The sequence below is a fragment of the Corythoichthys intestinalis genome, chromosome 1, assembly GCF_030265065.1.
Source record: "Corythoichthys intestinalis isolate RoL2023-P3 chromosome 1, ASM3026506v1, whole genome shotgun sequence".
In the NCBI taxonomy this organism is placed as follows: Eukaryota; Metazoa; Chordata; class Actinopteri; order Syngnathiformes; family Syngnathidae; genus Corythoichthys; species Corythoichthys intestinalis.
Genome location: NC_080395.1, coordinates 72,638,832 through 72,656,122, shown reverse-complemented (window position 1 = coordinate 72,656,122; position 17,291 = coordinate 72,638,832). Strand labels below are relative to the sequence as shown.

The window sequence follows — 17,291 nt, the reverse complement described above, 5'->3', positions numbered from 1 at the left end:
TGTCTGTCATTTTAACTTAGAATCATTAATTGATGTCTTATATTTCTTTTTTTTTTTTAACTTTAAAAAAATATTCACTCGCACATTTTAAACTTTTAAACAAATTGCGTCACAATGGAAAAAACGGTGTCTGTAAAAAAGTCACAGATATCTACCTCATAACTATCACCTAATTGTATTTTTTTATTACGGTCGTATTTTCTCCGATATGTTAGATGATAAATAATCGATCCAAACAAAGAAAAAATGAAAACAAAAAACGTTTAAAAGGGCAAATATATGAAAAAGAAAATCTAGACCACTCCTTGATGTCTGCGATTTCTGCGTCGCAACCCTAAATTCCCATGTTTCACCCATAAAATCCCCAAAAAATCCAGCTGTTGCAATTCATAGCTGTGTTTTGACACTCGGTGATACATGCTTCATGGAGTTTTTGGATCAAAAAGAGGTAAGTACGCGATAATATCTCGTTAAAGTCATGGCGTCTGTAATTACGCTCTCGCGTGCTCTCACCTCCAGATATGGTTTTGCTGTTTAAATTTTTTTTTTTAAATGTCCTCCTGTTCAAAAAAATGTTCTTCCCCCAGAAAATTAAGATTTTAAGCTTTCCAACTATGTATCACACATGCAAATTGGACAATTTTGAAATTTGGCCAAATTGGGGGTCTCAGAGCGAAACCTCAAGTCACCCGCGTTTTACGCCATATACGACTCTCATGCGGTCCGTACACCCGCGGACGGACCGCACGGAGGAGACTGTGATCAGATCAAGGCAGTTTATTATTGTGACAGTATTTTCAGGGGGAAAAACACACGCCAAAAATGCACAAAGGCCAATAGTACAGATTAGCAACAGTTAAATTCAGTTCAACACACACAAAAGCACACAATAACCCTTGGATGCAACCCCCCTCCCCTACAACTCTACGCACGTGCGCTAGAGTTAAGATCGGGGCTAAAAAAAATCTAGCGGGAAAGCCCGACCTGGTCCGATCAATTAACTTGATTTGCAGGCCTGAGCCCGAAAAAACGCACAATTTTATGAGGACTCAGGAGGAGGAGGTAATGCGGGGATGTGATGCGTCAGTCAGACCTGGAGAGAGCACTGCTTGGAAACACAAATTAAAGCCTGTCTTTTATAAAGAATTCTCCCAGTTAAATAAGACGACTGTATTTTTCAGACTACAAGTCGCACCTGAGTATAAGTCGCACCAGCCATAAAATGCCCAAGGAAGAGAAAAAAAACATGTGGCACCGGAGTATAAGTCGCATTATTGGGGGAAATTTACTTGATAAAATCCAACACATAGAACAGATATGTCATCTTGAAAGGCAACTTAATATAAAATACAATAGAGAACAACATGCTGAATAAGTGTACAGTGTACAATGCATGAACAACAAAATGCGAATATTGTTTTGAATTGTTCTCACCAGGACGCTACAGCTCGGTCCTGGCTATACAGCAAGCTAAACTCCCAAATGACGATGCTGGACGTCCGTATAATTTGCTGAATCAATTTCGTCCACGATACCAAACAGGTTTGCATCAATGTAAATAAATGATAATTAAGTGCTATTACAGCAATGACACAAATGGTTAGCATGTGTTCGCTAGCATTAGCACATCGTTCAAAAAAACCACACAAGTGGTTCTAAGTGTCCGATCGCGGGTGGAAAACACACAACAACAACAACAGAAAAGATGATCCACACAGGTGTTGCCTCTGTAGAGATATTTTACAAGTATTAACAATGAATGTAGGTTCGCAGCCGTGTCTCTCCCTCTCTCTCGCCCACTCGCTGCGGAGCTGTCCGTCTTCTTCTAGCATCTGAGTGCTCTTCTTCACGTAAACAAGGGCGAGTGCGCCCCCACGTGGGCGTGAAAGCGCCACAAACTAAAAGCATGCATTTCAATATAAAAAAAGTCAATAATATAATTGAACACTAAGGGTGTAATGGTACATGTATTTGTATTGAATCGTTTCAGTGCGTAGTGTTCGGTCGGAACGGAGCTGTACCGAACGAGTTTCTGATGTAATGTAACCCTTACTTTTCAAGGCTATGAGTCGATCGGCACGCCAGTCGCAGTGCGGCCGCGTGTTGGACGCGTTCCAGAAGCGGCTCAATACGACACACGCGAAAAGAACGGCTGAGTTTTTTATATGACGCGAGACGCGACCCTCCTACGTCAATCGTAGTACCGGTAGCTAGGCTCGAGCAGACTGGAAGTCACTCGTGTAAAAATACGGTGGATCCGGTCGATTTTCAAACTAATATGCAATCGTAACTCACTTTTTAAGTCCATCAGATTTCTTGAGTGGTAGATCGCGGCACAGTTGACTTGTCTTTGTTGATTTACTGCTGTCTTCTTTACTATAATAATAACCAACACGGCCCCGTGTTCAATACAAAACCTTCCTACCACAACAAAACAAGTAGGAACTAATATTCACATAGGAAATAAAGTTATACAACATAAAATATATAATATAAATGAATACTACAGTTGTAAAATATAAACACAATAAAATAAACAATAGCCCATTTAAATAAAATAAATTGAAATGAGCTAAAAGACCTGTAATTAAATAATATGATACACAGATCCTGCTTACACAATTAAATTTATTAATTTCTGTGTGGCGCTTTAACTTGAGAAAATCCACCAATAAAGCTTTTGAAAACTGTTCATAAGAAAAAAAATGATTCATTGAGGCACTTCATTTGTAAAATACATGTTAAAATCTTTGTCATTGGGATTGCTTTTCTCTTTAGCACAGGACTTCTTTTTTCGTCTTTCTTTCAGAAAGAAAGCTTACCAATACGCGGGGTCTGAAAAGCAAATTGTTGTTGGATTATCTTAAAATACCCGCTACTTTTTGAGCAGAATTCTAGCTTTGTATAGGCTAATGTTCCTATTGTTGAAAGCACAAAGGTGTGTCATAAACAACCAGCACGTTTATATTTTGCATTTCGTTTTCTTATACCCCTTTCCCACTGGCCAAAAAACCTGTGTCAACCCACTAACAATCGGCTTTTGGTGGCAGTGGGAAAGGTGCAGCAACCCGTGTCAATCAACCGGTCAAGCGACCCGCGTTAAAATCACCTCGGCTCTGATCGTCATGCAGTGTAAAAGCAAAACCCCGGGTCAACAGTCAACACGTGGATTGGTGACGTAGGCTCTTACGTGATGCGTCATAACAACGTGCCAGTCGCCTCCCATTCAAATCGCCCCACAACCGTAGATGCTCACAACAAAGCTAGTAGAAGAAGAAGAAGAATTCACGTCACCTACGTTGCCTCAGCACAAGCAGAGTGTTGATCCTTTGCTGCAGTTCGACTATTTTGAGGGCAGTAAAAAGCATGCAAACAGAGAACACAAACGGAAAGGAGGCTTCCATTTTGCTCTGCATTGTTTACTTCCTTGAACTGAATGAATTCGGTCGCATTTGTCGACGCGCATCATAGCGTGGTGACGTCACATAACCTTACGCACGGCTGAGGAGGGGTGGCGGGTTAGACGGGTGAAAAAAAAAAAAAGACACGGCTTTTTATGTCAATGGGAAAGGTGCCAAATGCCAATTGCTAGTGGGTTGCATCGGCTTGGAAAAAACGCACGTTGACCCACTAGTTTCAGTGGGAAAGGGGTATTACTATACCGAAAATGAACCGAACCGTGAGCTCAAAACCGAGGTACGTACCGAACAGATATTTTTGTGTACCGTTACACCCCTATTGAACACACATTGCCAAAGGCAGAACGCGAACGTGGCCATAGCTATTAAGTTATTCAGATAAATATACCATAAAGAGCATGGTAGCAAGTTTAGCAAACCCTCAGTGTCACTCCAAAACACCACAATAACATGTGAAATGATATCATAATATGTTAAAAATTTCACACACAAGTCGCACCTGATTATAAATCTCACCCCCAGCAAAACTATGAAAAAAAAACTGCGCATTATAGTCCGAAAAATACAGTATATGCATATTCAATAAACATTGACAGTATATATTTTCTATTTTTGTGTGTTTTCTATGAGCTGGATAGTTCATGTTTCATTTCCTTGGCAAGTAAATGCAGCAGCCCATTTGACATTTATTTTAATTTCCTCGAGTTGGCAGAAAAAAATCCAAGTTATTTAAATGTTTAAATAGTCTACATATTTTTATTATCATTATAAATGCATTTACACAATAAAATAACGCTGGAAAAGTTTGTTAAATATATTTCTTTGTGGGATATTGTGTTCACATGGACGTGCCTCTCTGACAAGGAGAGGCTCTGCGCGGCTCGTGTTCGCAATTCCCATTCAGCGCCTTCTCTGTTTCATCATAATTATTTATAGTTTAACATCCATACATCTTTTTAGTTTACATATATAAATATAAGTGCTGTCAAACGATTAAAATTTTTAATCGAGTTAATTACAGCTTAAAAATTAATTAATCGTAATTAATTGCAATTCAAACCATCTATAAAATATGCCATATTTTTCTGTAAATTATTGTTGGAATGGAAAGATAAGACAAGACGGCTATATACATTCAACATACGGTACATAAGTGCTGTATTTGTTTATTATAACAATAAATCAACATTTTGGCATTAGCATCATTATCATTCTCTTAGAGTGATCCATGGATAGAAAGACTTGTAGTTCTTAAAAGATAAATGTTAGTACAAGTTATAGGAATTTTATATTAAAAACCCTCTTAATGTTTTCGTTTTATTAAAATTAGTAAAATTTTCAATCAAAAAATAAACTAGTAGCTCGCCATTGTTGATGTTAATAATTACACCATCCTGCTGAAACGCATAAAATCATTTGAACCCAAGCGCCAGCAGAAGGCGCCAAACACCAAAAAAACAAGTAACAAGCGGACATTACACTGCTGTCATTTTAATCTGTTTGAGCGGGGCATGTGCGTTAATTGCGTCAAATATTTTACCGTGATTAATTCAAAAAATTAATTACGGCCCGTTAACGCGATAATTTTGACAGCCCTTACATATATATATATTTTTTTTTTTTTTACAAAAAAGATGGCAAAAGAGAAGCCTGGCCCGACCTGAACATAATAATTAACACTTTAGGCCTGACCCTGCCCAAAATTCGGGTCGGGTCAGGACACGTAGTCCATACACTACATTGATTACGTAATTAAAAACCGCTGTGAATAAATGGAAGTTAAGTAGGCCAAATCAATCCATACCAGTGACTATAGATAATGGTGTAAATAATGTTAATTCAGTATGTGACACAGATGGACTTGGGCCCACAAATAGGATATTTTGCTCATGTGGTAAACCTAGCTGCTAAGAGAGCTGTAGCAATCAAAAGTGTGCTCCGCCTCACTTTGCAAACAGTAGATTGTTCTCAGCACATTTATACAAAATTTCTTTAGATCAGTAAGAAGTAAGCACATATATATTATGCACTAAAATGCATGTTTATATGAATGGTATTGTTATTTTTGTTTGCTGGCAAAATAAAAAAATTAATACAAATAAATAAATAACACTTGTATTTTTTGGTTGAGAGCATTAAATTTATTGGATCGAATCGAAAATAGTGTCCCTCGTGTCAAAAATCGTAGCGAACCGTGACTTAACTGGATCGTTGCATCTAGGCCTGTCGCGATAACAAATTTTCGTGTGCGATGATTTATCTAATATGATATGCGATATTATTGCCCCCCCCACATTTTTTTCTTTTTTTAAACCAACTTACAACGACACAGTGAGAATACAGTATATATTAATAGATCAAGTACGCCCATTTAAACGCGATAAATGTTTACTCTCAAATACAAAAACACTTTTTAAGAAATCACAACTAAAAACAATAGACCATGCCTCTTAAGTAAAAGACAACAATATTATTACCGCACAGAAACACAGAATAAATGTGTTTTTCAAGGGGAAAAAAAACGCACTTAATAACTTAAGCATCTAGGCCGATGAAAACTTTTCCCCTCATAGCTTCTGCTATGGTGTTTCATAGGGATGTAACGATAGTTATGTCACGGTTCGGTACGATTCTCGATAAGGGGGACACGATTTTCGATTCAATTCAATACATTTAATGCTCTGAAAAAAAAAAAAAAAAAAAAAAAAAAAAAAAAAAACTTTTTTTTTTCCGCAAACGAACAAAAATTAAATTGCCATCATATTAACATGCATTTTAGTGCATAATGTTCATGTGCTTACTTCTTACTGATCTGAAGAAATTTTTAATGAACGTGCTGAGAACAATCTTTACTGTTTGTAAAGTGAGGCGGGGCACACTGTTGATTGCTACAGCTCTCTTAGCAGCTAGGTTTACTACATGAGCAAAACATCCTATTTGTGGTCCGAATCCATCTCTGTGACGTGCTGAATTAACAATATTTGCAGCATTATATATAGCAGGCATGAAAATGGGTCAGGGGTTAAAAAGGTGAGAAGGGTGTGGAGGAAATATGTTCCGGCGTTCTGCCAAAATGTCCTCCGTCGGCGAAACATGAGACGAATTTGACAATTTTAATTTTTCACATAAGGCTTAATATTCAAATTAGCAGGGGTTTCATTAGTTGAAGGAGTTGATTTCAACCACCATTGACTCGCGCTCTCACTCCGAAGCCCTGAAACTATCAAATAACTGGCGAACTGCACAGAATTTGTTCAAATCAACTCCAGCGACTAATTGAACCCAGGCTAACTCAAAGATTAAGCCTAATGTAAAAAATTCTGACCTTCCCCTTTAAAGTATAGACCATTGAATATGACCATTAAAATGTTGTCTATAAAAGTTTTAGAGCAATAAAAGAACAAAAATGAATGAAATGAATAAGAATCCTTCAAAGAATTTCATAATGTGTCCAAATTATTTTTCGAACAGATCCTGTGACTATAGCACCTGAGAGACAGCCGTTTGCTTTGCTTAGCCAAAACTACAGCTGAGGAGGCAAGATGGATATTTAGAATTTCTTTAAACCTAAGCTTTCAAAACCCTCAACAACAACTGAGCTTGAACAGAGGATTGAGCACGAGCAGTATCAAAAAGTCCTGGCTGTCTTGTTACCTGTTGTGCTGTAATTCCAGGTGGTGCTTGAATTGGATGCTTTAGCGGTCAACAGTCTTTTAGAGCCAGCGCAAGGAGATATTTTTGTCATCTTTACTGGACAAAAATGTGAAGTAATGGCTGTGTTTCCAGTTTGCAAATACAGCCGTTTGTAGTATATCTCCTGCCTATTTAATTGCATCCTGGCGAGATAGCAAGGCTATGTTGTTTTGACCGCAAATTCCCAGCGCTCACGGCTCACGCATCATTGTAAAACACGTCACCTGTTTTTTTTCCATCCCCGATTAGAAAATGTGACACGTGATGTCACTCCCATGACTACAGTATTCCTCATTATACATACATTATGGGGCAATAACAAAATAGTAACGCACAGGCATCAAGGAAAGTAACTTTAATCAGATTAAGGATTTAGAAACATGAACGCGTTAGATTGCTCTTTACTGAAAGAAAGTAATCAGATTACTGTTACGCATTACTCACATAACGCGTTACTGACAACACTGCTTTTATATTACCATTAAATACACAAGCTTGACGCTAACTTAACGGGAGCTATTTTTTTCCACCAGAGATTTGGCTAGCTCTGGCAGTGTTCAATGCAAGCTGGAACGAACGGCAGTAACTTGTCATAACGCAAAATATGAAAACGATTGAAACCATTATTCACCAAATTCAATATGCTGGCAAATGCATTCCTCTAAAAAAAAATTGGGAGTGAGACCTCTCCTCTTCCAGCGAACGTGAATTTGTGCTTTGAACAAGATCATCTGTCGTAATTAACGATCTTTGACGCTCTTTTCTCCCCCCTGCATTCAAACTTGTTTCTCTCTCAGCGACTGTGATTAACCTCTATGAAGTTGCTCTCCTTGCTAAGCCTTGCCTATCATTCTGCTTTGTAAGTTTTTAGTAACTTTGTGTATTGAATTTGAAAGGAAAATGTGTGGGGTTTTTTTTTGGCGAACTTTTTCATGAAGCTAAACTGTTGAAGCTACTCAGACTTGGAAAAATACGATTGTACAACGTTTTAAATGTATTCATTTGGTATATTTCAGTTGCCACGATGTGAGAGATCAATAAATTGCAGAAAAGTACGCCTTGCGTTTAGAGTGCTTGTTTTTCGGTTTGCTGGAATAGCGTCAATGGCACACGCAGCATCAAACAGGGGAAAGGGTAAGCGCTGCCGCGCCAAGCCACTTCTGGCTGCATTTTTGACACATGAAAAATAACGATTACGTACTACTGTATGACGGAAAATTTTAGTGGTTTTGTAACCGCGACGTTTTAATAGCATGGTAAACCGTGAAGGTAACCGGCACATGCCTACACCCGACCCCCCCCCCCCCCCTTAAAAAATTTCTCCTCGGATCTACACGATTCACGTAGGTCATCCTTTTTTACTTCAAAACGGCGAATTTCGCCGAAAGGTGAGAGATTTTCATGCCTGATATAGTCACTGGTATGGATTGATTTGGCCTGCGTAACTTCCATTCAGTCATGGGGGTTTATAATTCATCGATGTAGTATATGGACTTCGTGTCCCATAATCACTCTGGGCTCACGTAGCCAATGGCATGGGAGGTAGCACATCTAGTTTGACATTTCATGATATCTAGTGTGTGCACGCATTAAAAAAGTTTAGTAGCAAACGCCACAAAAGTCACGTCTGCTCATTACTGCACAACACCATGATATGACAATCGACTTTCATAAACAGGACGAGTTTGAAGCACAGCGCTCTTAATTTGCCAATCATTGTTCATCATGTCCATTTAGCTGTTCGTTGTCAAAGCGAGGTTGTTGATAGCAGCCAAGTCGGTAAAAATGTTTTGGCGGACTTCGTTGTAAACATCCTGAAGCGCACGCAGCAGTGATGTTTTGTTCATGTGATGCCGGAGTGAGAAAGAGACGGTTTACCGAGAGCCAAAGGTCGAGGAAGTGTTGTTAGCGCCGTGTGTTAATAAAAACAAAAGTTGTCAGCACGTCGTGTGTTTGATATAATTGCCAGAAAAACACACTTAATAGGATACCTTGCGGCTTCCTTTTTAATGCTGTCCTTATAATAATGATCTGCTGCATCATAAATCACTTTGTGACTTTCCACCTCCATGATGAAAAGTTCTTCGTCCACGTTCGCTGGTGTTTAAACAGTTAATAAGACACTGGGCTGTTGACTCCAGGCCAGCACAAAACGAAAATTGCCTAAACCATTCGGCGGGCTCCGACACGCCAGGATCCGCCCATTTTGACAGATGCGTCTCCAGCACAAAAAGAAAATCGCCTAAACCATTTGGCGGGCTCCTACACGCCGGAGATGGACCTCAGTCTATCTAGACCACTGACGCGGCCGGTATACGTTGAACAATAGGATATAATCGGAACAGATTGGCTTCGGCCCTATTTTTTGCCAGACCTGGAACGAAGATGCATTTTGCCTAGTTTGTAACCAACACGTGCACGCGAGGCGATAAATTGCAGCGGAAAAATTACCGCCTTCATTTTTATTTATCGTGCGATAAATGGAATTATTGCATATTGTGACAGGGTTAGTCACATCCCTAGTGCTAACCACTCATAAAAAAGAATGTTTATTTCATCTTTACAGGAGTAAAGATGCCCAATTCTTGATTCTAATATGGCTTAAATTTGAATTATGTAAAGTAAGCACATTGATCAATCTTTTAATCTAGTATTAAAAGTAGTATAGTAGTCTAGTATAAAATGAGACATATCAAGGTTGTTGTTGTTTTTTTTTTCTTTACAAAAAAGTGTGCTTTTTACTTTTAAGACAAATGCTACGATGAAAATGTCAGCACAAAGGGAAATGCAAACATGCAAACTCACCATATTTCCTGAAGGACAGAGGTCTCTGAAAAATAATCAACAAGAGTTGGAACAGGTGAGAGGCACACAGTTATGTTCATTCATTTGTAAACATGCCAAAAATCTTTATAGTTGGACCAGAATAAAATGTCTTTCCAAAAAACAAGCCTTATTTAGTGATATACAAGTAGTTGGTGCAATACTACACAGAAAATGAGAATATCATGTCAGATCAGCAGTAGGTGTTCTGAATTGTATTTTCTGAGTTTCGTGGTTTTAGTAAACTGAAATATTTATTATAAGCAACTGCTTGAGATTCGCCAATTTGCGTGTAATGGCTCATAAAATTGGTTTATTTTATTACGTTACATTACCAAAGTAAAACAACTTTTACTTGATATTCTAGTTTTTCCGAGTAGTACTGTATAAATATATAAAGATTGCTATTCCAACTGATGCTCGATTGTCAGCACGTGTCTTGTTTACATTAATATTTTAAACATGATAATGGACATGTGAACGATTAAACATGATTATGGACATGTGAACAAACTAATTAAATGTAACACAAGTTTGGATTACAGTTTTCAATGAAGGACTCAACTATTTGTAAGAAAAGTCAGACATCTTACCGACAACCAACTCCGATTCACACTGTGACTCTTAATACGTGCTATGACTTGACCTACTTTGTAAAAGAGCAAGAAATACACTAAAGGACACACGCTGGCCTTGCACAAAGAAGTTTCACGCGCATTTGTCTGCTGATTTTTTGTCACGTATCAAAGCCCCGCAGGAGGAGATGATATAAAACACAGCGACGTCACAAAAGCGTCGCGTTGTGTGACGTCATAGCTGTGCACTGGAATCTGACGGTACGAGAGACGAACGCGATAAAAAAGACTGACAGCATCGACTTGCTCCAATTCATGTTGGGTCTCAGCGCCGTCATCGTATTGCGATTAATTCAAAAGCAAATGTTAAAAAAAAGAAAGGATTCACTCCGTTTACATTCAGTGTATGCCATAATTGTCCAATCTATGGCCCGCGGGCAACAGCGACCTATGAAAATGTCATTAAATATGGCCCGCACAAGTCTTAGCCGTCTTAGCCCCCCTTTATTACCATGCAGGATATATTTTAAATATCTGTAAGATACATACCTGTCAACCCGAGGCCGTTGGCAATCATACAAATAGTGACGTATGACCTTACAAATTGATGACTAATCTTACAACGTTTTATACAGCGTGCAATATGAAACGAAAATAAAACTCAATTTTTAAAATAATATGAATTTATTGGTAATATTGTCACATATAACCTGGTGCAATCAATATCTTCAGCTACATCATTACGTCACCTAAAATTTAACAGTGACTTTTGTTGTTAAAAAAAAGTATATAGCACTTTTGGCAATTTCTACCATGTCTTTTGATGGCTGCACTTCATAGCACTTCAGCTCGCAATTTAGTTTGACTTGAAGGTAGTTCGTTAATGTGTCCAATTACAAATTAAAAAGGTCAATTGATAAAATTAACTTACCGATGCAATCTTTGAGTCAGGGAACATTTCTTTTGCTAGTTCTGAGAAGTGATCAGCAAAAGTTGCAGGCAAATTCTGTTCGGCAACAAATTGGCAAAAGAAAATCTCTTTCGTCACTTTTCATTCTGCAGACTGCATCTTTTTGACCAGTGTTGTTAATCTTGCTTTTAAAAAAGTCATTACAGTTACAAATTACTTCTCCCAAAAAGTAAGTAAAAAGTTAGAAACTCAGTTACCTAAATGTAAGAGTAATTAGTTAATTGGCACAAAGTAACTGGAGTGACCTTTCAAGTCAAGATTTTGTCGATTTAGGAGTATTTTAGATAAAAAGTTACTTAGGCTTGCTAGGAAGATTCACTGCAACAGAGCCTTTCTGAGAAGTTGACTGCTTTAAGATGGCGGTTGTTTACTAACACTGTCGAGTCTGTCATTGCGCATCTAGTTCTATATGCATATGAGATCTAGTGTAGCATCAAGTGGGCGTAGATCAGGGCTGGGCAAACCGGTCCTTGAGGGCCGCAGTGGGTCCTGGTCTTTGTTCCTACTGACCCACTATAGATAGTTTAACCAATGAGGTTTCAGCAGAAATGAGAGGCACATGACTGCAATCGACTGATTGCACTTGTAAAACAGCAGATTGGTGAAAATGTGTCCTCTTAATGGATTGCAACAAAACCCGCACCCACTTCGGCCCTTTGTGGAATAGTCGGCCACCCCTGGCGTAGATTGTAGGCTGTCGGCTACAGTCAGGAAATATTGGCGCCACCTAGCCTAGCATCGCGTTCGCAACAGCGTCACAACTCTTCCCTCCTTCTTAAGCCTGAGTTATACTCCCGCGTTGCGGTGACGGCGTAGCGACTACGGCGTCATTCGACATTCGATAGTTCTGCGGCGAGGGAACGCGTTGCTCTGTAATTCACCGCCAAGCCACTAAAGGGATGTGGCGTTATGTTTGTACGGTTTTGGGGCATGCTTGTTTACTTCCGCTAGTCGGAGAAAAAATAAACAATGCAAGATGGAACTCTTGAAAGTAAATATTCTGCTCATCAACACTGAATAAATATTGAACATACAAATGTTGACGGGCAGGCGACGCAGAAGACGGTTTCGAGGCGGTCTGGCCGACTTTTGATGCCGCACAGAGAGTTTTAGACTCGGGTGGAGAGAGCTAGCTGTGGCGGCTAGCTTCAAACTGTGGCCTGTACTACGAAGCTGGTTTTCTGGCTTAGCAGGGTAACTTCGAGAGTAACTTTATCACGTGCGACGTAAGTTCGCGGCTATGCAAGACTACGAAAGGTGGATATGTTGGAACCGAGAAGTGTTGCCATGGCAACACACGCCACATGCCAAACCTGGTCGTGTCAGAGTTAGATCTTGCTTAACATCAGGATTCCAATTAACCACGCTCTATTTAAACAGCACTCCTCCGCGGACGTGTCCTCCTGACAATGACAGCGTACTTGGATGACCCATACGACATTGGCGCGCGGATTTTGAGGGGCTCTCTCCGGAGGGCACGGGTATTTCGGGACCGCCAGAATCCGCTGGCGTACCCGGAAGATGTTCTCCATGAAAGATATAGATTTTCAGCTGAGGGAATTCTTTACCTGTGCCAACTGATCTAGGCAGACGTCACGAATGTAACCCGCCGAGTCAGGCCCTCACAACCGCGCAGATTGTGTGTGCCTGTCCGTGCGCTCTTTCGCCAGGGACATTACTGTATATGTATTCCATCGGTGATGCTGAATATCTGCGTAAGAACACTGTATGCCGTGCGATTCGGAGTGGGGTATGGAAACGCTTCAAATTGATGCATTTATAATAATCATAGAAATATGTAGACTATTTAAACATTGAGAAAACTTGCGTTTTTTTCTGCCAACTCGAGGAGATTAAATTAAATGTCAAATCCACTGATAGGACAGACGCACAAATATAAAAGATATAAATGTTTATTGAATATGCATCTTACAGTCTTGTTTAACTGTGAAAAATCGTCACAAAAGACGAGCTTTTATTTACGCAACAACGCATGGCATCCCCGCATTTCCTTCTTCTCCTGAGTCCTCACAAATATAACATAATTTTTTTGGGGGGGTTGTCGGCCTCGGGCCTGCAAATCAAGTTTATTGATCGGGCTCGGGTCGGGTCGGGCTGGATTTTTTAGGCCCAAACTAAAAAAAAGAACATACGCATTCGTACAGTCAAGGGGACTAAACATACAATCATCCTGTTTCGTGTGGTGATGCGTGACAATTATTTCTTACTGTTAATGTACCAAATCTTATTTTATTGTCCTGACAGCAGGCTTTATTTCTTTTCATGGACATAAGTAAACTGGCATATTGACGCATTCACAAATCACACGATCTGTAAATTCGCTGTCAACAGACCCGCTGCGCTCTACTCGCCGAAGCGGTGTTGGATTTCGCGGTGAGGGTGGATTTTAATTCCTCATAATTCCGCATGATCATCACGCATTCCTCCTCCGTGAAGTAAGGTGCCCGTGCCATTGTCACAAGTAGTGTTTGACTCTGGTCACCGCCCCCTTTTATGTGAACGCGCAGTAACTCTGACTGGGTTGACACAGGTTCGACTAATCAACCTCATAATCAGCGTCGTAGCACCGATTGACCACAAACTAGACAACCAGGTTTTGTCAACTCCTGTTACCCGATGGTAAACTGGATTACTTCTGGGGAGGTTGAACTCGGTTCGTAGTATAGGCCACTGGCGTCGAGCACTGCGCTCAAGGTCTGCAAAGCCCTCCAGCCTGATTTGTTTGCCGTGTCCTACAACCAGCCAGTGGGAAGCCATAGCAGATTTCTGGCGTCTAGGGAACTTCCCAAACTGCGTTGGGAGGCTTGATTTTAAGGTTATCATAAAAAGCACTGAGGCACTCTCAATCAGTGATGATGTATTGTGTGTGTGAACTGTCTGTTATTGAAAATTAAAGATCAAAACAACTCTTTTGACACCAAATCTGTGCTTTATTCTTCATATACTTGAAACATACAGTGCCTTGCAAAAGTATTCGGCCCCCTTGAACCTTGCAACCTTTCGCCACATTTCAGGCTTCAAACATAAAGATGTAAAATTTTAATTTTTTGTCAAGAATCAACAACAAGTGGGACACAATCGTGAAGTGGAACAAAATTTATTGGATAATTTCAACTTTTTTAACAAATAAAAAACTGAAAAGTGGGGCGTGCAATATTATTCGGCCCCCTTGTGTTAATACTTTGTAGCGCCACCTTTTGCTCCAATTACAGCTGCAAGTCGCTTGGGGTATGTTTCTATCAGTTTTGCACATCGAGAGACTGACATTCTTGCCCATTCTTCTTTGCAAAACAGCTCGAGCTCATTGAGGTTGGATGGAGAGTGTTTGTGAACAGCAGTCTTCAGCTCCTTCCACAGATTCTCGATTGGATTCAGGTCTGGACTTTGACTTGGCCATCCTAACACCTGGATACGTTTATTTTTGAACCATTCCATTGTAGATTTGGCTTTATGTTTTGGATCATTGTCCTGTTGGAAGATAAATCTCCATCCCAGTCTCAGGTCTTGTGCAGATACCAACAGGTTTTCTTCCAGAATGTTCCTGTATTTGGCTGCATCCATCTTCCCGTCAATTTTAACCATCTTCCCTGTCCCTGCTGAAGAAAAGCAGGCCCAAACCATGATGCTGCCACCACCATGTTTGACAGTGGGGATGGTGTGTTCAGGGTGATGAGCTGTGTTGCTTTTACGCCAAACGTATCGTTTTGCATTGTGGCCAAAAAGTTCAATTTTGGTTTCATCTGACCAGAGCACCTTCTTCCACATGTTTGGTGTGTCTCCCAGGTGGCTTGTGGCAAACTTTAAACGAGACTTTTTACGGATATCTTTGAGAAATGGCTTTCTTCTTGCCACTCTTCCATAAAGGCCAGATTTGTGCAGTGTACGACTGATTGTTGTCCTATGGACAGACTCTCCCACCTCAGCTGTAGATCTCTGCAGTTCATCCAGAGTGATCATGGGCCTCTTGGCTGCATCTCTGATCAGTTTTCTCCTTGTTTGAGAAGAAGGTTTGGAAGGACGGCCGGGTCTTGGTAGATTTGCAGTGGTCTGATGCTCCTTCCATTTCAATATGATGGCTTGCACAGTGCTCCTTGAGATGTTTAAAGCTTGGGAAATCTTTTTGTATCCAAATCCAGCTTTAAACTTCTCCACAACAGTATCTCGGACCTGCCTGGTGTGTTCCTTGGTTTTCATAATGCTCTCTGCACTTTAAACAGAACCCTGAGACTATCACAGAGCAGGTGCATTTATATGGAGACTTGATTACACACAGGCGGATTCTATTTATCATCATCGGTCATTTAGGACAACATTGGATCATTCAGAGATCCTCACTGAACTTCTGGAGTGAGTTTGCTGCACTGAAAGTAAAGGGGCCGAATAATATTGCACGCCCCACTTTTCAGTTTCTTATTTGTTAAAAAAGTTTAAATTATCCAATAAATGTTGTTCCACTTCACGATTGTGTCCCACTTGTTGTTGATTCTTGACAAAAAAATTAAATTTCATATCTTTATGTTTGAAGCCTGAAATGTGGCGAAAGGTTGCAAGATTCAAGGGGGCCGAATACTTTTGCAAGGCACTGTATGTACACAGTAAATGATGAAGTGCACCAACCAAAAATACGACATAAAGTGATAAAAAGTTGGCAGTTTTTGGCCGACTGGGTCACCGCTTCGTGTGGCCACTCGATTCCGAACACCCACGTCTCGGTGGTTCTTCCATTTTTTTTTTTTTCCGATCGCCGACCTTGCCATTTGGCAATCAAAATAATAATGTTTTGACGAGACTTGCTCTTCGATGATACTCCCGTCGGCTTGGTGCATTTTTGCGTGTAGAAAATAATGTTTGATTCTATTCTACAATGGCGGTGTTTTCGCGGTAAACCGGAAACAACAGTCTGAGCGGACCAATCACAGTCCGTTTTCGTCACGTCATACACGTCTAGGTGACGCGAAGGTTAGAAAATTCGAGAGGCGCGCGTCAGCCTACGGCGTAGGGTCGTAACTCGATTCTTCCTTGACGGCGTAGGTCTGACGCGGAAGTATAACTCGGCCTTTACTCCTGCTCTTCTTTCTCCGTGTCCCTGACTTTTCTCGCGTCATTCAACCAACATATTAACGCATCGTAAATTACGCCGAAACCGTACAACTTGACAGCTATGAAGATATCATACCTATCTAAATAATACTAACCGTGAATGGGTAACAGCAAATTAAATGCAGTTAAATTACAGGTAGTCCCCGTGCAGAGGTGGGTAGTAACGCGTGGCAGGGCAAGATGAGTACGTAGAAGGTAAAAAAAGGGAGCAGACGTCCACTTATACACTTTTATTAGACAAAAAACAAATAAATCCAGCTCAACCATTCGTCACTCGGGAGTACAACGGACCACGAACACATGATCACACTTGACTCCCCAAAAAGTAGTTAGCAACTGAAGAAGAAAGTGAACATACAACATAAAGAGGCGCCACTGTGTGGTGGATGTCCTAAGGAACAAAGAGGATCACAGAAGTGACCGTTACATAGTCCCCCTCGATGAGAAACTGGCTGTCCACAGCTCTACACAGCTGAAGATGAACCATATAACAGCTAAACACTATCCTACACATACACAACTGTAAAGCCTTAGAGGCACATAGAGCAAAGACTACATGAAAAATAACATAAATAAATGCACAGTGAATTTTTTCTCATTGAACCACAAAAGCTTTGAATTAATCAACTCATGACAAACAAAGAAGAGCAGCACAAAACATGGCCAACGGCCAGAAACGTCTCACTCCAG

At 40.2% G+C, this 17,291-nt stretch overlaps 1 protein-coding gene across 1 annotated transcript in view; it reads right to left on the bottom strand.

Moving 5' to 3' along the window:
• Positions 1-10,724, bottom strand: part of LOC130921256 (tubulin alpha-1C chain-like) — a 31,432-nt gene extending 20,708 nt beyond the window's left edge. The window contains exons 1-2 of the mRNA XM_057844920.1: positions 10,529-10,724; positions 9,918-9,942 (exon numbers count right to left, since the gene is read on the bottom strand). Of these exons, the coding sequence (XP_057700903.1) occupies positions 9,918-9,920 (3 nt within the window). The 5' untranslated portion in view covers positions 9,921-9,942; positions 10,529-10,724. The remainder of the gene's footprint in view (positions 1-9,917; positions 9,943-10,528) is intronic.
• Between the last annotated feature and the right edge of the window lie 6,567 nt (positions 10,725-17,291).